Genomic DNA, 18,586 nt, shown 5'->3' with positions numbered 1-18,586 from the left:
GGAACCTTAGTTAGAATTAGTATAGAAGAGTCGACTATGACTCCTATTATTAATGTTTCCTCCTTACTAGACACCTAACGTTATAATAACAGTAGGGTAATAGTTAAAAGGAAACTTAATCAATTTCTCTAAATCTTCTATACCGACTCTACTATCGAGTATTGACTCTATTATTGATCTCTCCTACTAGATAGCTAACGTTACGATAACAGTAGGGTAATAGTTAAAGGAAAGTTAGAAAAATTTCGATAATATAGTTAATAATAGTCGCCTTACTTAAGAACTAACGTTATAATAACGATAGGATAACGGTAAAAGGGAACTTAGTCGACTTCTTTAAATACTAGATAGCTAATGTTACTATAACAATAGGGTAACGGTTAAAGGGAACTTACTTTGTCGACTTCTCTAAACCTACTATCCCGATCCTACTACTATATTATTAGTACTAACATAGTATATAAATGTTAGAAACTTACCTTTATCGATATTTTACAAGACTACGCTACAAAATATAGTAGATTTGAAAACGAGTGCAGTGTTTTATTTTCGAGTGCATGCCAAGAACCGACGCGCGCGGCTTACCTCAGAACGAGTGCGCGTCAGCTGTACACGCAGACGCGCCTAAGTAAAGCAGGCAAGCGCGACGGAGGCGATGACGCGGATTCTTGTGCAGGGGCCATCTGGAAATGCAATAATTATGCCTTCACAAATCACAAATTCACAATACATACAATACATAATCGCCACATCATCCACCCGAACCTCAGATCATGAGTGAAGGCTACGACGACTGGGGGAATCCGACTTCGCGGCCTCGCCATGAAATGCCCCGTGAAAAAGGAGTTGTGGGCGCGCTGAAGTTCTATACCACTCGGACATTTCGCCAGTATCGGACCCTGCTCTCGACTATTCTGTTCACCATATGCCTCCTGTACTACTTCACTCTCCGCACTCCTGCGTCGCCACCTCCCAAGCCCGTGGACTGGTCTAAATTCGCATATGTCCAGTACGTGCACCACCACCACCACCACCACCATCACCACCACCACCACCGCGAGAACGATGTTTCGCGTACTGAGTTCCTCTCCCCATGGGTACATGTAGATATGTGACCGACAACCACAACTTATGCAATGGCAAGTCCTCCTTTTCCCATTCTCATCATCATCATGAACAGCAGCATCTCGCTGACATGATCCCAGCATACATGATCTTCGATGCCCTCGAGCGCTATGGCAGCAAAGCAGATCGCGTGCTGCTCTACCCACAGCAGTGGGACACCATAGACGATTCGGCACAAGACCGCAACAGCCAACTCCTCATTCGGGCACAAAAAGTCTACAAAGTCAAGTTGAAGCCCGTCGCAGTCCTCGATGTCGATGGCGAAGCAGCCCCTGGCACGTTGAATGCACCATCGAGTTGGGACTCGTCCATCACCAAACTCCGCGCCTTTGACCTCTTCGAGTACGACCGCGTCCTGCACATTGACAGCGACAGCACTCTGCAGCAGCACATGGACGAATTATTCCTGCTTCCCAGCACGCCCATTGCCATGCCTCGCGCGTACTGGTCCGAAGGCAGACCGAACGAGTGGCCATTGACGAGCCTAATGATGCTCATCGAGCCCAACCCCTTTGAATTCAAAAACTTCATCGACATTCTCATGTCATGGAAAATGAAGCCCGGTTTCCAAACCGGCAGAAACTACGACATGGATTTACTCAACCACCGCTTCGGAGCCAGCGCCATGGTCTTACCGCATCGTCCCTACGCCATGCTGTCCGCCGAATTCCGCAACCACGATCACGCCGCCTACCTCGGCACCATCAACGGTCCCCGAGACTTGTACCCTTCCAAATATGGCTGGGATGCCGATCGCGCGCTCAAGGAAGCCAAGCTCGTCCATTTCAGCGACTGGCCATTACCCAAACCATGGATCATGTGGCCGCACGAAGGCGTGGGCGAAATGCAACCGGATTGCGGCGGGAAGAAGGAAGGTTCGTGTCGAGAGCGTGAGATTTGGAAGGATCTGTACAATGACTTTCGCAAACGTCGCAAGGACTTGTGTCGAATTTTGAGCGTGCCTGCTCCGAAATGGGCAGACTTGAAGAATGCGACACGACCGAAATCGTGGGCCGAGATGGCGCTGGGTACGTCGTCGCCTGACGTATAAATAACAAGGAAGAGTGATGAGTACAGCAGGAGGAGACTCTGCATGTGAAAATACATCCATCATACAGCTGTGCAATGAATAAACATTTGTATCGTGCTAGTGAGCTACATGTACTGAAGCTAGCCTATGCCTAAGGTACGCTCATTCCATGTTTCCATGATGATGATGTTGTTGACGATGATGTTGATAAATCCCCAAAACGCCACTCGCTATGCATGCATATATATACCTATGAAAGTGCAGTAAGCAGTAGTAGTAGTGTTAGTAGTTAGCAGTAGAGTGGCGGACGCAACAAAAACAAGAGGGAGGGTATATCCAATCCAATCTGATGCATCATGCAATCCAATCCAAATCACATCACACAGCTCCTCCTCCTCCTCCTCCTTCTCTCCATCTCATCTGCTTTCAAACCTCCTCCGCCTCCACCTTCTCCTCCCACTCTTCCCCACTGGCCCCATCAAAGAAATGATTCACCATCGGAGCATACGTGGCATTTCCAAACGCGCCACCCCCAAAATCCAAATACGCGCGCGCATCATGCAGAGGAACTCGTAGAATCTCGTCCAAATCACCCATGATCCACGCCGTTTGCATGCCCATAATCATATGTTGGAGGATATGACAGTGAATCATCCACACGCCAGCATCCGTGACGCGGAGTCGCCAAGCGCGCCAGCCGACGCGTTGGCCTGCCACGGTTTTTTCCGTCCAGCGATAGAGATTGGTGGTGTCACGCAAGACGGGCTTGTAGTTTGCGAGTTTCTTTTCATTCTCCACGGGGTCGTAGGTGCCGTTGCCGCTGCCAATGTCGTAGTAGTGTGCTCCGTGTGCGTGGAAGGGGTGGAAGTCTTGGCCTCCGTTGTCTTTGACGAGGGAGCCCGTATTGTACCAGATGATTTCGATGACCTGGAATTGGGATCAGTATATATGCATGCATGCAGTGACAGAATCAAAGTAGTGAAAAAAAAAACAGCTGTCTTACCTCTCCTAGTTTGGCTGGGAAAGTGAACGTGGTAGGATCCCAGCCACCATTGGCGATCGCCGCATCGTAATCGGGCATCGCAGCCTGTCCGCGCTGGTAAATGTCAACCAAATATGGCACGTCGCCTGGTTGGGGGTTCGTCGTCTCATTCCATTCCAGTCCGTTGACACGCCAGACAATGCTAGCGGTAGAGACTTGTCGGTTGTCCAGCTCGATGCGACGTGTGACCTCATCTGCAGTCGGGAAGTCGTTGTCATGCAGGGGCTCCAGAGCGTATTCGGCCCAATCGTACGAGTGACCCGTGAAGTTGAATGGAGCAGACTCGGGGTTTTTGGTAATCTCGGGCTGTCCACCAGAATACCGGAGGACTCCGTAGCCAATATACTTTTTCGGCCGTTCGTTGGTCTCGAGCTTGATGTAGTAGTCTCGTTTGCCATTGAGCTGCGCTTCGGTCTTGGCAGTGAAGATGGTATCAAATCGTTGACCGGACGTCAGCTGCATGTGTTCTTCGCTGTGTGGCTTGGTGTATGATCCATCTGCCTCAATAATGGTAAAGTTGTGGTGCTCGTCAATGCCCAGTTCGACCATGGAGATGGCAAGGCTGCCCACAAAGCGGAAACGGTACGTCTTTCCCGGCTCAACCTCAATGACGGGGAGTGGGCATCCCTCTTCGCCGGATCGGTGCTGTTCCTCTTGTGCAACTCCGACGCCATTAATCAAGATTGCATTCGTCTCATTGGACCACACGAAAGGTTGGGCCAGCAGCCCCTGTTCGATATGGTGGTCGGTATGATTATAATAGTCAGACAGAAAGACCAGGCGCTCTTCGTCGTACTCATAGGGTGACACGCCGCCCTCGTCCTCGATGATCAAAGGCCCCGCAGCAGATACGGCTTGGAAGCCGACATGGGAATGATAAAAGTACGTTCCGGCTTCCTTTTTGAGAGGGAATACTTCAAAGTCGAAGTAGTGGCAGGGCGGTATAGGCCACATACTTGCTTGAGGCGTGCCGTCGGAGAAGGGAGCCAGACGTTGACTGAGACCATGCCAATGTATCGTCGTGTTGACGTTCTCTTCGCACATGTCGTTGTAGACCCGGACCCATTGTCTGACGCCCGGTTTCAGTCGCAATGGTGGGCCCGGTGAGGTCCCGTTGATGAGGACGGACTCGCGCTCCTGACATGCGATGGTGATGTTGGCAGTCGTCACGCGCAAGATATGATCGGGTTGGAACTCGCAGCCGTGCTCCTGAGGGCCACCGTAATGCCCGGGTGGTCCATTGGGTCCTCCTCGATTGCCCCAGGCTGCTACCTCGTCGACTGTAGCCAGCAAGGTGGCGGCCACAACGGCGATCAGTCCCCTCATGTTTGGTCGTTCGTAGTGAAGATGAGAAACAGCAACAACAGAAGCAGAAGCAACAGAAGAGTAGTAGCAGTGGCGTAGACTCACGAGGTGATCTTAGCTGCGTGTGCTTACCTGGATTGGTTCTCAGGGATCCATGTCGATCTCTGAGTCTAAACAAATATGGGAGCGATAGAGTTGCGGCTGTTGGCTCCTCGTGAGACAAGAGTGGTCCAATAATGCCCATGTGCAGTCCCCGAGGCCGGCAATTGCAGCGACCTAATATAACTCAATCCTGGATAAGGCAGCGAGTATGGCGAGTGTGCAGCCATCGAAGGCTCTACAGAGTTCGTCAGTGTGTTTGACAGTTTTGAGTACGTGGCTATGGCCGCCCACGCCGCCATGGGAATCTGCCGCCGCCGCTGACGCCTGCGCACGAGTCACGACGACTATTTTCCTGCTTGTGTGCTGGATGTCCAGGCCACATGGCACTCGCGGGCTCCAGCGTCAAGGCTCATCCATGCACCGCCATGGCTCCAGCGGCTCGTTGGTCAGACCTCAGCCATGCTTGGCGGGCCGCCTCAAGTACGGCATCGCCGCGTCTGTGTTCTACTGTATAGTACCTCCTAGGCCCTAGGGGTGATAGTCAGTCAGCCCAGAACGAGCGAAGAAGTGCCCGGCAGCTAGCAGTGGCCCGTATCGTCGGCGGTAGTGTTTTAGCGTCGAACTGGAAGAGAGAGAGCCACTGGGGCTGGTAGGAGGTAACGGGTAGAGTGTCGGTTCGGTAGTCATGGTCTAGGGCCAGGGCGACGGGTTCTGGAGGCGGTCGGTCGGTCGATGCGGTGCAGAAGGTGTTTGGGTGTACTAGGAGCCTAGGAGGTGGTAGTGGAGTGGAAGGAGTCCGTTACGTGTCCCGTCGTATGTTGGACAAACAGAAACAGATTAGCGGCTCTGTGAAACGCGGGCGGCGGCGGGGACGGGCAAGGGTCTCGACCCGAATTCTCCGTCGCCGTCAGAGCCCGCAGATTTCCGCGCCCTCACACTCTTGACTCCTTGGCTCCTTGACTCCTTTCTCCTTCTGGACCTCATTCACTCCCCTAGTCTCCCAATTTCCCAATCTCAAAGTCTGCAAGTCTTCTCCTGGTCTTTTCCCAGTTTCCCACTACTGTCGGCAGTCGTAATTCTTCACAAACACGAAGATGGCCGATGTATGTCGTATGGCCGGGCTCCACTGCGTTCGTGTCCCAACCCGGCTGCCATATGCCCGTGACTTGCATGCCGCGCGATCGGCGAATTGGACTTGTTGTTGTTTGTTATTGTTGTTCCCAAATCATCGTTGTGGGATATCATCTGCCGGTCGGTGAGCGCCTTCACTACTGTAGTTAGTATGAGGTGTGCAGATTCTCAGCCAGTGGCGGATGAGGTTAGTTGGTTGAGTGAGTTCATGTTGAATGAATCGAGAGTGAGTAGAGAGTGAGCACGAGACTGAGAGAGCGAGCTCCTGCTAACCCAGACCCATACATGTACTTTAATCTTCCTTCTTATACTTGTCAACTTCCGTCTGATGAGCACGTTTACGCACTTTTTTTTTCTTTGCATAAATTTTACATTAGCCGGGCAGTCAGACCACACATGTCGTCTCAGGACTTGCAATCATCACGACCTCTTAGCGGATCCCTCTCGTAAGGTACATGTAAAAGGTACATGTATAAGGTCCATGTAGAACTACAGCACCTTATTCATTCTTAGCTCAGGTACTGCCATGCCATGCCAAGCATACTCATCTACCTTACCTACATGTACCTAATGTACCTATCCACCTCCGCCTCCTCTTCCGCTTCAATAGATACGCCCCGGAGAATTCCCTCGCCTGCATACATGCATACCTACCTTAAGACACATACCTTAGTTCAGCCCCACCCCCATCAATCGATACTCCATCAGGCACTTATCACTCCACACAATAGCACACATCTGAAAGAGCCGGATCCCATTCTCCCCCTCTTCCCCTTCCCTCTTCCCCGCCCCCGAAAAAAGCTCCTAGTTCCTCCCCACCCTTACTCTCTCAACTGCCCCTCTGAATCCGATGATGAATTTCCATAAGGCGATTCTTTCCAGTCATCGTGACAATGTGGACAAAAAGGATATATTGCTTCGTACTCGTACTCGTGGTGAACAAAATCGAACGGGCCTGCTGAAGGAGAGGGAGTAGCGGTAGTAGTAGTAGTAGAGGAGGAGGTGGTGGTGGTGATAGTGGTGTTGTTGCTGCTACGACCTCTCTTCTCAGTACCTGTAGTTGTAGTGCTTGCGTTATCAACAGCAGCAGCAGCAGCAGGTTGGTTTTGAATGCATGTGGATGAAGAGTCTGCCATTATAGGGTTATTATCGATATTTGCTGAGTAGGTACCTTATCCAGTAGGTGGCTTAGGTAGATCCTTTGTAGTCCTAGACAGGTTTGCTACTGTAGTGGTACATGTACCATTCACGAGCAAACACTATCACTATCACTTTCACTAGAAGTGGAAGTAGAACTAGGTAGGTACAGGTACATGTACCTGTCGAGACTGCCCTCTTAGTAGGGTAAGAAGGTACCTGGTAGCGGCAAAAGCACAAACTCCAACTCTTTTGGTGGGTCGCCGATTCCCCATCTGCTCCTTCCTCTCGTCAAATGCACTGAGATTGATTGATGAGCCTTCAAGTTGCGCCCAGCTCCGAACGCATGTGATTCTCCATGCTCGTCAGCCGCTCTCATGTACAATGGTGTGCACTGCTGAACCTCATTTCAATTTACATCAAGGATAGTATAGTACATGTACTTCTCCACCTGCCAATGATAGTAGTTGTTCATCTGCCAATGTACATGTATTCATCACCATCTAGTAATCATCATCGATGCTGTCCTTCATCGCTTCAATCTCCAAATACTCCTCATACTGCTCCCGTGTTCCACCAGTGTCCATGCCTGTCTCCGGATCAATATAGTTTCCGGACTCCTGAGGGGTTGCCTTGGGCGACTCAGATCCGGATGTAATTGCAGTCCTGACCTCAATTGGTTCCATGCCTGTGACATGAGGGATCTTGTACATCCTGTCGTTCTTCTAGACCACCATTTCCCCCACGGCATCAACTTCGGACTTCAATCCCTCCCTGTTCAGACATTCATCAAGCTCTTCTCTGCCCTCGAACACCGTCCCAGCCGCAAATATCTTCGTAGTAGAACTGGAAGCGCCAGGTGACGGTTTGACATTGGCATTGAGTACCTCGTTGATCGACCCGAGCCTGGAAACTTTTCTGGGCTGAGATGAGACAGACGACCTTGCTACACTGTCTTTCCGGGACTTGTCCTGATCTGTATCGTCGGCGAGAGATGGCTGTGGCTGACTGGATGCTGTAGCTCGGACTGTTTCGGTGGCTTCCGGGAGCTGAAAGCCTATCTCAGCAGCAGGGCTGCCTGATAGTGGTGAGAGAGGGTCCACATTCTCATCTCCTGCATGAGATTGAGTAGCCGCTGCCGTTGCTACAGTCTCGCGTGCCTGCAAGTCCATGCCAACGAGTGCATTCATGAGCTGAGTCTGGACACTCATCTGAACCTTTTGTTGTTCCTCGATGCGGCGGAGGGTGAAAGCTACTTGCTCAAGCTCACGCGAGCGCCGCGAGTCATCCGTCCTAGCCTGCTCCTGCAGCGTAGCAAGTTCCTCCAGCATGCGTTGCTCGCGCTGTTGCACTTCACGGAACGTTGGCACGGAAGGGCTGCATGCTTCCACAGGTCGCGCAGCGGACAGGTGTGCCTGCTGGCGCTCCCGCAATGCACTGGACGTGCTGCGTCTTATCAATGGCCGTGCAGCAGAGGGAGTGTCCTGAGTCAACTCGGCCACGATATCTTCTTCCATTCCCACAAGATTGGCAACTCCTTCCTGCAGCGGGCCTTCGAAGATAGTGGAAGGAGTCGACTCATCGGCGGTCTGGGTGTGCGTATTGGAGGCCGTCGAGCTAGATTCCTCGTTCCGATCCTCCTTCCGGGCTGGTGGGGATTTTGGAGACATCGTGCTGGCGGAAAGCTGCTTGTATAGGGGGAATAGGCGTGGTCCTGCAATGGGTGTGGATTATCTGGGAAGAGCTCACTGCTGTACGGTTTGCAGATTGTGTCGATACTTTATGGTTGAATGGCGGGCTCCAAGAGTTGCAGGTTGGAGTCTGCTTGTTGTTCTTTCGACAAAGTGCAGGTGCAGCAGTACAGTGCAGGTGCGCCTCGCCATCAAGCGTGATTTGCCATCAAGAGCGAGAACACTGTCATACGCACCTGACCATGCAGAGAGCGCGAGCAGGCAGTGTCCGCTCCGGAATCCTTTCTCGATACATCGCGATGGCAATAGGTATCTCAAGTTGTATGAATCCTCACTCATCCCATCCATAACTCCTTGACGCCGCCTCGCTTGGTCCACACGTCATACTCAATCCATTGCACCTTCTTCCTTTTCCCACCTCCCTCCACGAGCCTGCCGGGATTCATAACGTGGCAGCCTTCGTAGGTGATTGCGAATGGGGGCGCATCCGCATCTGCCACAACTAACGCGTGCGGTAGTGGGTACAGTGTCAAAGCAGAGGGCGCATAGTCCCAATGAACGGGACGCACTGTGAGCGGAAACGGTGAAACCGTAGATTGAGGAAGCAGCGAGAGGATGAGCCGCTTCGCCTCTTGGATGTTGTAAGACTCCGATGGAACCGTCTCAGCGAGAGCAGCTGGTGGCGAATCAGCGTCGAAGGCCATGCGTGTATCCTCAAGTTCGTCCGATTCCGTTGTAGGCAATGCCCCTGACATTGTCATGTCCTCGTCGGAGTCAGGCAGCACAATAGCACTGTCCGTCTGCGACTCTGCTTGTTTCGTAGCTTGACCGTAACGGATGGCATTTCTCCGAAAGCGACCAGATATGTCGTCTCTAAGAATTACGAGTTCGTGAGCAGGCCCAAAGAAGCTTAGCCTTGTAGGATTGCTCGTCCAGATTGCTTCACCATCTGCTTCACCCTTCTTTGCCCCCACCTCAGCTTTCGCGTTCGCGAATGCACGCTTAATTCTGTTTGTAAAGAGGTCCGGAACGCCTTCGCGAGGCAGTAGTGTGCTTGCGCCAGCACTAAATGAGGATGCCCAGGGATCATTGTCACCGGGCATGAATACCCACGTGCAGCTTCGGAGCAAGGCCGGGAAGTCCGACAGGACAGCTGCAAGTTCATTGAAGAGCTCTTTGTATTCGATCGAACCAGTGCCGGCACCAGCCATGGCGGCTTTGCTGGAGAAGTCGCCCGCCAGGACAAAGCCCATAGGGAGCTGTTCTGCTGCCTCGTACTGTTCGAGCAGTTTGCGGAGCGCGGTGAGAGTGGAAGGTTGGTCGAGCGTCACTCCTGACAGAATTACCATCTTCCGAGCATCGTCGTCGATGTCGGACTCTGGGCCTACCAGTCGTGACTCCAGCTTCTTCATCCTCGTTCCCACCGCCCGCTCTGATCCAAGTCCCAGAAAGTCAGCCCATCCAAATCCACCTCCTAGATCTTCTGCCTTCAGATTGATTCCTAAGGAGATATCACGTCTCTCGACAGGGGGACTGCCTATCTCAAATCCGACAAACCTCCCACCAATGGTTCCTCCCACACCACCAGTATTGCCCAGCCCACTTGATCCAGCACCAGCCCAATCTTCTTCATACACTCCGTCCACTAGCACAATCATGCCAGGACAGAAGTATGGCTGGCCGTCCTGCATGCTCGTTGCATGCTGCAAGTCCAGACTGATGCTCCCACTCATGTCATTCAGTGCCAGTGTACCTGTTGGTGCAATGGCCAGCATGCCGAGAAGCAAATGTGAGCTTCCTCCTCTACCGAGCAGATTCGCGATTGGTGTGATTTTGTAGAACGTCCTCTCCGTGACGGTCCCATGCCTTTTGAGCGTAGGGACACCGGCAGATATAGAAGGTGCTTGGAATGCTGGATTTCTGAGCAGTCTCTGATGTATGATGTTATACCGCTCCTTGAACACGGCCGTCTTCTGCCTCGGATTTGGAAACAGAGTGGGTTTTATCTCAACTCTCAGAAAGTGCTTCTTGTCCATATCGAAAGTGAATCGCGGCTGTTCGAATGCACTGATGACTTTCAGCCACTTCCTAGGCTCACTACTCCCATGATCTTCTTCTTCCGGTCCCGACGCAGGACTCTGCACACGCAGTCCACTGATGCCGTATGAACTTCCCTGTCGTTCCAGTTCGGGTCTATCTCCCAGAATATCCACAGCAGAATCATTACCAAAGGCGAAGCTGTTCTGTCTGCTCGGATTGAGACTGTTCCCACTCCTGGGCGTGCCAACGCGACCACTGCTCATAGATCCCTCCAAAGTCCTCAAGATTGTCTTCAGCTTCTCGCCGTCCTCCACAATGACTGGTCCATTTTCCGCTTTCCACAATTTTGCGGCCTCCTCGAGCAGCTTCTCGCCAGTCCCCTCTTCCCGCCATGCTGAACCACAGTGCTTGCCGATGAAGCTGGCGAAAGCTTGGAGTGCGGAGGAGTTAAGGGTCAGGCTGTACTTCTTGGTGAATGTGCGGAATGCCACAGGACGAAGAGTCGCAGGCGGAAGGAGGATGGGTAGGATGGTTGCGATCTGAGGTTTGAAAGCTGGCGGGGCTGGCGGAGGCCGTTTGCCCGCGGTGGGCGGAAATGGGTGGACGGGTGTGCCAAATGCAGGCGACGACGAGAAGGGATTCTGCGCAGAGGTCGTCGGTCTCGCCATGTTCATGTCCTATGCATATACATGGAGCTGTGTCAAATAGGTATGGATTGATAGAGACGCGCGCGCTTTGACGCGATGAGATCTGACGCGTCAGAGATGGCACGTGCGTTTACGGAGGCCCAAAGTGGCCAGCCGCCACACGTCACCCCCGGCTTTCTTTGGCTTTATTTTCCTACTACTTCCACCCTTCTACCTACTATACACTACTATATACACTCGCTACACGCTCGCCGCCTACCTCGCCGTTACCGCCGTATCCGTCGCTACCTACCAATATGCCTCGGACGTACGTACCTAGAGGACTACGCGCTATAGACTATAATAACTATTAGGTCTATATCGCTACGTAGCTCGAAGAAGGTGTCTCGTAGAGGCAGATTATCGCTAATCTATACTAGTAGTTCGGTATTTCTATCGTAGAGCGTATATTCGAACAACGGCTATAAGCCTAGAGCCTTACTATAGCCGCCGTACCTTTATATCGTTAATAGTACGATATCTTCGACGAAGACGATAGCTTATGTATATATATAGTATATACCTATACTAAGCTACGACTTACAGACAGCGAGGCAGTTGCGATTCTAGCGATTAATAGCTAGAAAATCAGTATAAGGATATATCGGCGTATATATAAAGAGCTAGGTTTTAGGAAGTAGATACTAGTAGTAGAGCAAGTATATATTAAAGAGTTAATCGCTATAGTACTCGCAGACGAGCTTGCTAAGTTAGAGGTAGAGGTATATAGTAGAAGGAACCTATATATATATCTATATTTAGAGATAAATATAATTAGGAGATATATAGGCGCTCGCTGTCTACTCGCTTGCTAAATCGCTATCGGCTAACCTACTTAGGGACTATATCTACCGTATTGTCAAATTGCTTAATCCCGATAGTATTTAGCGGCGATACGAGAAGGCTAGAGAGTACTATAGTACTATTATTATACCTAGGCCGTTAGTAGCAATCTCGATAGATACGTACTATAAGTTCGAGTACTAGAGTATTTAGATATATAGCGTAATCGACGTATACGCGCGGTATATAGAGTAGATTTACGTTAGAATTACTAGTAGATCGGCCGTTTCGGTACTCGCTTAGTATATCGCGACCCTACGCTATAGTAGATACGCGCCGGTAATTATATACTCGGATCGTAGAGGTAAGACTATTCTAGCCGCCGACGCGTACTATATAGTACGTTATACCGCTTACGACGTCGAGAATACTAAGCGTAGTACTCGCGGCGAGGCCTCGTTACTACTACTACGATTCGGTAAATACTTCCGATATAGTATAAGTAAGATAAATCAGCGTATCGAGGTATAGTAGAATTAGTAGGCTAAGGCGCTAAATAGATAGCGCGCGTACTTCTATAGCTTAAATACTACGAACGAATTTGACCTAGAGTTATTAGGCGATCGTATTGCCTTTCTAGCGATCTATACTACGATTCTCTATAAGACAGTAGTAGGATTCGTAAAGGTATAGAATTACTATAAGATTCGGAGGTAAAACAATCGGCTATACTCGATTCTAGGTATTCCTTACGTATTACGGTATTATCTAGAGCTCTATAGCGCTACGTAGTAAGGTATACGTATACCTAAGGAGGTTCTATAGACGCTCGAAGGGATACTAGAAGGGTTTAGTATATATACTCGCTCTACTCGTAGCCTGCTCGCTAACTTAATACTATAGACCTCGAGGCCTTTCTTCCCGCCGATATCTACGAATAGTACAAAGCGAGCCTCCTCCCTTATAGCTTCGCGCTACCTATTAGTAGTACGTCGTACAACGTAGCGACCGGCGACCGTACGTACCGTACGGCCTATATTACCCTACGTAGCCTAGTAAATAACTATATTAGCTTAGAACAATAGCTAATACTCGGTATACTTCTAAAGCTATTAGTAGTAAGAGATTAGATACCTACGCGCTAGACGGCGGAAGCATTTAGAGACACTAGTAACGCGCTAATCGCGAACGAGGATTCAGGTATTATCGAGTTCTATAATAATCCGTAGGCTGTAGGGCTAGTATCTCCCCTACGAGTATAACTACGAGCTAAGCGAGCTAAGCCCTCCGGGGTATATATTACGGTCCGTACTATTATTTGAATTCTTTTCTATATATATATATATACTCTCTCTCTCTCTACCGACCTATTTACTATAGCCGACAACCTACCTAGCCTCTAGGCTAAATACTGTCTAGTCGTACCGTCGATTAAACATAGCGTTATATTCTATAAGTTCAATTTCTGCTCTTAGTACTATTAGCTTAATCTAAACCCTCTATATACTAAATTCGTACGCGAACTATTATACGTACTAGAAAGTAGCCGTCCGGTTACTAGATAGCCGCCGCCGCCGCCGCCGCCGCCGTAGCCGTAGCCGTCGCAATCGTAGTAGCTAGTGCCCGCGTACTAAGTAAAGGTTAGTCGCCTTAAAACGATCTATATAGCGAGTACTTAGCGACGGTTAATAGGGTTTCTAGACATTTGCGAGGATTCCGCAGTATATAAATACTGTATATAACAAGGCTAATATCGCGTTTAGGGCTAAGGCCGCTATAGCTATCGTACCGTACGCCGGTACGCTACCGCCGACTATACGTTAGTAGTATACGCCGGCCCTACCGTCGTCGCGGTTGAATCTACTGCCTCCGGCTATCTCGTTTAGTATTAGCGTTATAGTATATATATAGCGAGTTACTACGCGAGCTCTAAAGAATAACGACGAGTAGAAGTACTACGATCCGGTTGCCTATACCGACCTCTATAACTATTAGACGGATCGCGATCGAGTAGCTAATAGCGCTAAGAAGCTATTAATAGAATTTATACTTACGCGATTCGAGCTAACTAAGTTACCTACGTAGCCTATTACGGCTATTAAAGACTTCTACGACGTATTCTTCGTACGATTATTCTATCTAGAGACTAATAAGCCGAACCGTATATTATCTACGAGTATCGCGAGTGCCGACGTCCTCGAGTCTATAGAGGTATTTAAAATACCGCTACCTAGCAGATCTACTATATATACCTATAAAGCTATTATCGTCGTTTAGTAGTACAAACAACTAAGGCAAAAGCGTAAGGATAGGGAGGGCACTGCAGTATTACGCGCGATACTATTACGCGCGATACTATTACGCGCGACACTAGTAGCGAGCGTAGCGAGTAGCCGTATAACGCCTATAGTATTAGAAGTCCTCGAGAGTATCGAACAGCTCTACGCCGATAAGTATAACGACGATAACGACGAGGACGACGACGAGCTTAGCGAGGCCGACGACGACGACAGCGTACTAATTATTAAGAAAGAGAAGGCATTATAGACAGAGAGCGTACTGCGTAACTAACGCCCGCAAGCTACCTAAGTTTGTCGAAATCGATAGTAATACCGATATAGACAACGCTTATATTAAGAAAGAGAAGGTATTATAGATAGAGAGCGTAACTAACGCCCGCAAGCTACCTAAGTTCGTCGACTTAGAAGCGACGCTAGTAGCGAGCGCGACGAGTAGTACTGCCGGTACGGCGATACTAGTAGCGAGCGCGACGAGTAGTACTGCCGCTACGCCTACGGCTAAGCGATATAAGCTAGCGGTTCTAATCGGAGAGAGGGCAATAACTAGAGCGCTAAGCAAGAAATAAATGAATCGCCGCACTCGCTATTAGTATCGATAGATATAAGCCCGTAGGGCCCCTAGGGCCTAACGCTACGGCGGTTACTATTGCTACCGCCGGCGCCGCCCGGTATTACTTATATAGAGCGTAGATACGAGTAGAAAAGACTAATTTTTATAGCTATCTACTACTATCGACTTATATCTACGACGGTATGCCTATATTATAGAGTTTGTATAGGGTCGGCGGACGATCTAATTAGTCGGATATACCTAGCGCTAGCTTATATTCGCTAACTCGCTATAGAAACGCTATAGATCGCGCGTAGCCTATCTAACTCGCTATACTCGCTATAGTATATCGCTGCTATATATATAAATAGGTAGGTATATATATACCTATCTACTAATTATTCGTATATAGAATCGTAGTCGATTCCGGTATTAATACTCTACCCTACAGCTATACCGCTATAGCTATATTGTAGACTATACGCCGGAGCTCGTCGACGTATAGTATAAGCTACTCTACCTAATCCTCTAATTTGCCTATCCTATCTTAAACGGTCCCTACCGTAGCCTATAGGCTATCGACCGTAGCCTATAGCGCTTTAATAGTAGCCTCTAGCTAGGCGATTCGCTACGAATCGCTAGAGGAATCGTTAACGGGTATCCCGGCCTAATAGCCTAACTTAGTATATCGCTTGTAGTAGGCGCAGATAATACTATTCTTTATATCTACCTTATACGGCGCGTCGCGCGGACTATAAGTATACTAGTAATACGGATCTAGCGTATTAATACCCTCTATAGTCTCTATAATTCGGCTAGCTTAGTCGAACTTCTATAGGTTATTTTTCGCGACCTTCTTCTTTGTCGCGTCGTCGCCTACGGCCTCGTCTAACTAGTCCTACTATCTTTCGACTAAGCAGAACTAGAAGTTGCTAGAGTCTATAGTAGTAGGCTAGCGCGGGTATAGATCGGAGGTATATACGGCCCTATATATAGCGAGTTAGTAGAGATTCTAGTAGAGATTTAGTAGCGAGTAAGGCTAGCCTACCTAGTATCGTCCTCCTTATCCTCCTCCTTATCCTCCGAGGTATCCTCGGTATCGGTATCCTCGTCTATAGCGTCGCTGTTATTTATCGTAGATATGTTTCTACCGAGCGCTGCTAAAGCAGTAGATACAAGGAATCTATAGTATATTAGTAACGTACGAGTTTACGCGCTATATAACAACGTACTAAGGTTCGAATAATATAGTTATCTACGTCTACGGTAGTAGAGGAGAGAGAGTAGACGTATTATAGTAGTAGATTCTTTCTTCGAGTTACTATAGCGACAGCTTTATTATATAGGTAACTTATTATTAAGACGACGGATCCGGCGACAAAGAGAGAGGTAAGGTAGCGACGGATACGGCGGTAACGGCGAGGTAGGCAGCGAGCGTATAGCGAGTGTATATAGTGGTGTATAGTAGGTAGAAGGGTAGAAGTAGTAGGAAGATAAAGCCAAAGAAAGCCGGGGGTAACGTGTGGCGGCTGGCCACTTTGGGCTTCCGTCTGCGTTCTCGCGTAGCCCCAGCGCAGTCGCGTTCACTTGACGCAACTTTCTGCCTCAGCTTCTGTATCTACCTTACCTTACCTTACCTAATTACTGCCAGCGAATATCGATCAGGCCCAGTCTACTTTGTCGATAATTGTGTCGATAGTAAGCAGGTCGATAGTTTCCGGTCACTATCGCTCACTCTATTGACACCTGTCTACTTAGCTATCGACCAAAAATGGACGATAGTTACCTGTCGATAGTAAAAAGCTCGTATACCCTCGTAAACCGTCGCCGTCGCTGCCTACGCACCATATCCGGTTAGTAAACGCTCGGACATAGTCTACTATCTCAAATGGTCCTCCCAGAGGCACATTTTGCGCTCCGTGCACATTCAATTAGGTTCCGGGGCGGCGGCACTGTCTATATACGCGTCGTAGTCGTGTATACTATATATGTCGACACCGGTTAACTATATAGTAGTACTATACTAGCGACCAACAACCTCCTCTTTTTTGGCTATAGATACCACGAATATCGCTGTATTATTCGGCGTTGTCGCTGCCGCCGTGCTCGTCGCTATTACACCAATCGTCACAACCCCTATCGCAGAGCGCTGGTATCGGCTACCTGGCGTAATTACGACTCAAATCGAGCCTGGGAGAGGCAGGAAAGAGACGTACAAGTGCTTATATGGTCCAGAGCGATACTGTCACTATGTAACGCGTCTAAAACAGCCGGTGTTAATATCGTTAATCGAGGAATTGACCGAGCGTGGTGGCCTCGACGACTATGGAAAAGCGAGGGTTTCGGTTGCTAAGCAAGTGGTTATATTCTGCGATTTCGTCGCACATAACCGTAGTATCTCGGACCTAGAGCGGCAGTATGTCTATGCACGGAGGACGTTCGAGAGGATTATCGATAAAGTCAGTGTTGCACTGTATCGAATGGCCGAGGATTACGTCCAACTACCAGATGATACTGCTATCTACTCAATTCTCAGAACCCCCAAATTCAGCTATTTCAAAGGAGCCCTAGGTACGCTGGATAGTACATACATAAATGCCGTTATTCCGGAAGAGAGGCAGTCTGCGTAGCGTTGCCGGAAGGGTTTTATCGCGCAGAACGTACTGGCAGTATACGATTTCAGCTGTAACTTCCTCTATGCGCTCGTTGGTTACGAAGGATCTGCGAACGATAGGACGGTCGTTAATAGAGCGTTTAGGGTTGGAGGTCTACGTATACCAGAGGGCCGCTATTATCTCGCAGATAGTAGTTATTCGCCGAAGGACAATCGACTCTTAGTACCATATCAGCGTACAAGATACCACCTATGTGAGCAGATCGCGTCGAATGCCAAACCAGAGACAAAAGAAGAGCTTTTCAACCTCCGCCACGCGCAGCTGAGAAACTGCGTTGAGCGTATATTTGGTATTGTAAAGAAGCGCTTTGAGTACGTCCGTGTTGGTCCGTACCCAGGGCGCTCTATACTCGACCAAAAGCGTATTCTTATGGCGTGTTTTGTCCTCCATAACTACATTCTTGCGCACGGCGAACAACCACTCTCTACAGAGCCGCAGTTGCTACAATCGGACGGCTATATCGGCAACGACGATGTCTCTGGTATAGAGTATAAAGCACCGGGTTTCGAGGAGGACGAAGGAATGTTAAAGTTCCGAGATGAGATAGCGGAGGATATGTAGCAAGACTACCTCGAGCTGCTCGAGCACCGTAGCCAGGACCGTACTAGTATTAAGCAGGAGTGGTAGACCTTACACAGCTTATAATACTTGATAGTATACCAATCACGACGCTAACAACGATACCAATACCGAATGACCGTCCGAATAACCATCCGAATAACCGTCCAAATAACTGTCTGAATTACTATAAGAACAAACGTATCATCTCAACGTCTTCATTATCAACGACCATCTCAACGACCATCTCAATGTCTTCGTCGTCAAAGACCATCTCAACATCTTCTTCGATAGCGTTGCTATTGTTATAGCCGTCGTTATTGTCGTTGACGCTGTCAACGACGTCGTCCTCGCTATTGTCGTCGTCGTCGTCGCCATCGCTATCGCCATCGTTGTCGTCGTCGTCGTCGTCGTCGTTGTCGTCGTTATCT

The 18,586-nt window shown here is 49.3% G+C and overlaps 7 protein-coding genes across 7 annotated transcripts; 3 read left to right on the top strand and 4 right to left on the bottom strand.

Annotated features, from left to right (window-relative positions):
• Positions 1–773: 773 nt before the first annotated feature.
• On the top strand, positions 774–2,246 carry SEPMUDRAFT_163865 (glycosyltransferase family 8 protein; the record flags this gene model as incomplete). Its single annotated transcript, XM_016908087.1, has 3 exons — positions 774–1,009; positions 1,108–1,139; positions 1,206–2,246. The coding sequence occupies 3 exons, from the start codon at positions 774–776 to the stop codon at positions 2,174–2,176; spliced, it is 1,239 nt and encodes a 412-aa protein (XP_016760950.1). The 3' UTR covers positions 2,177–2,246.
• A 335-nt stretch (positions 2,247–2,581) lies between these two features.
• On the bottom strand, positions 2,582–4,241 carry SEPMUDRAFT_45103 (L-ascorbate oxidase; the record flags this gene model as incomplete). The annotated part of the gene is made up of 2 exons (XM_016908949.1): positions 2,582–3,082; positions 3,159–4,241. The coding sequence occupies 2 exons, from the start codon at positions 4,239–4,241 to the stop codon at positions 2,582–2,584; spliced, it is 1,584 nt and encodes a 527-aa protein (XP_016760949.1).
• A 2,315-nt stretch (positions 4,242–6,556) lies between these two features.
• SEPMUDRAFT_108283 (uncharacterized protein) lies at positions 6,557–6,871 on the bottom strand (the record flags this gene model as incomplete). Its single annotated transcript, XM_016900729.1, has 1 exon — positions 6,557–6,871. One exon carries the CDS (start codon positions 6,869–6,871, stop codon positions 6,557–6,559), a length of 315 nt encoding a protein of 104 aa, XP_016760948.1.
• Positions 6,872–7,297: 426 nt separating this feature from the next.
• On the bottom strand, positions 7,298–11,286 carry SEPMUDRAFT_149375 (DNA_pol_E_B-domain-containing protein). The gene has a single exon (XM_016905516.1). The coding sequence runs from the start codon at positions 11,275–11,277 to the stop codon at positions 8,899–8,901; it is 2,379 nt and encodes a 792-aa protein (XP_016760946.1). The 5' UTR covers positions 11,278–11,286; the 3' UTR covers positions 7,298–8,898.
• Positions 7,376–8,542, bottom strand: SEPMUDRAFT_108282 (uncharacterized protein; the record flags this gene model as incomplete). The annotated part of the gene is made up of 2 exons (XM_016900728.1): positions 7,376–7,586; positions 7,635–8,542. The coding sequence occupies 2 exons, from the start codon at positions 8,540–8,542 to the stop codon at positions 7,376–7,378; spliced, it is 1,119 nt and encodes a 372-aa protein (XP_016760947.1).
• A 5,948-nt stretch (positions 11,287–17,234) lies between the features above and the next one.
• SEPMUDRAFT_86165 (uncharacterized protein) lies at positions 17,235–18,264 on the top strand. The gene has a single exon (XM_016910405.1). It carries the CDS (start codon positions 17,518–17,520, stop codon positions 17,758–17,760), a length of 243 nt encoding a protein of 80 aa, XP_016760944.1. The 5' UTR covers positions 17,235–17,517; the 3' UTR covers positions 17,761–18,264.
• SEPMUDRAFT_45020 (uncharacterized protein) lies at positions 17,832–18,158 on the top strand (the record flags this gene model as incomplete). Its single annotated transcript, XM_016908945.1, has 1 exon — positions 17,832–18,158. A coding segment is annotated over one exon (327 nt), but the record flags the coding sequence as incomplete, so codon positions are not given.
• Positions 18,265–18,586: the final 322 nt, after the last annotated feature.

This window comes from Sphaerulina musiva (genome assembly GCF_000320565.1).
Source record: "Sphaerulina musiva SO2202 unplaced genomic scaffold SEPMUscaffold_5, whole genome shotgun sequence".
Taxonomy (NCBI): Eukaryota; Fungi; Ascomycota; class Dothideomycetes; order Mycosphaerellales; family Mycosphaerellaceae; genus Sphaerulina; species Sphaerulina musiva.
The sequence above is the reverse complement of the archived record's forward strand: the minus strand, read 5'-3'. Positions and strand labels throughout refer to the sequence as shown.

What these genes read in the sequence shown, in the direction of transcription:
- SEPMUDRAFT_149375 (XM_016905516.1), bottom strand. Translation starts at nt 11,277, where the DNA reads ATGAACATGGCGAGACCGACGACCTCTGCGCAGAATCCCTTCTCGTCG.
- SEPMUDRAFT_86165 (XM_016910405.1), top strand. Translation starts at nt 17,518, where the DNA reads ATGCCGTTATTCCGGAAGAGAGGCAGTCTGCGTAGCGTTGCCGGAAGG.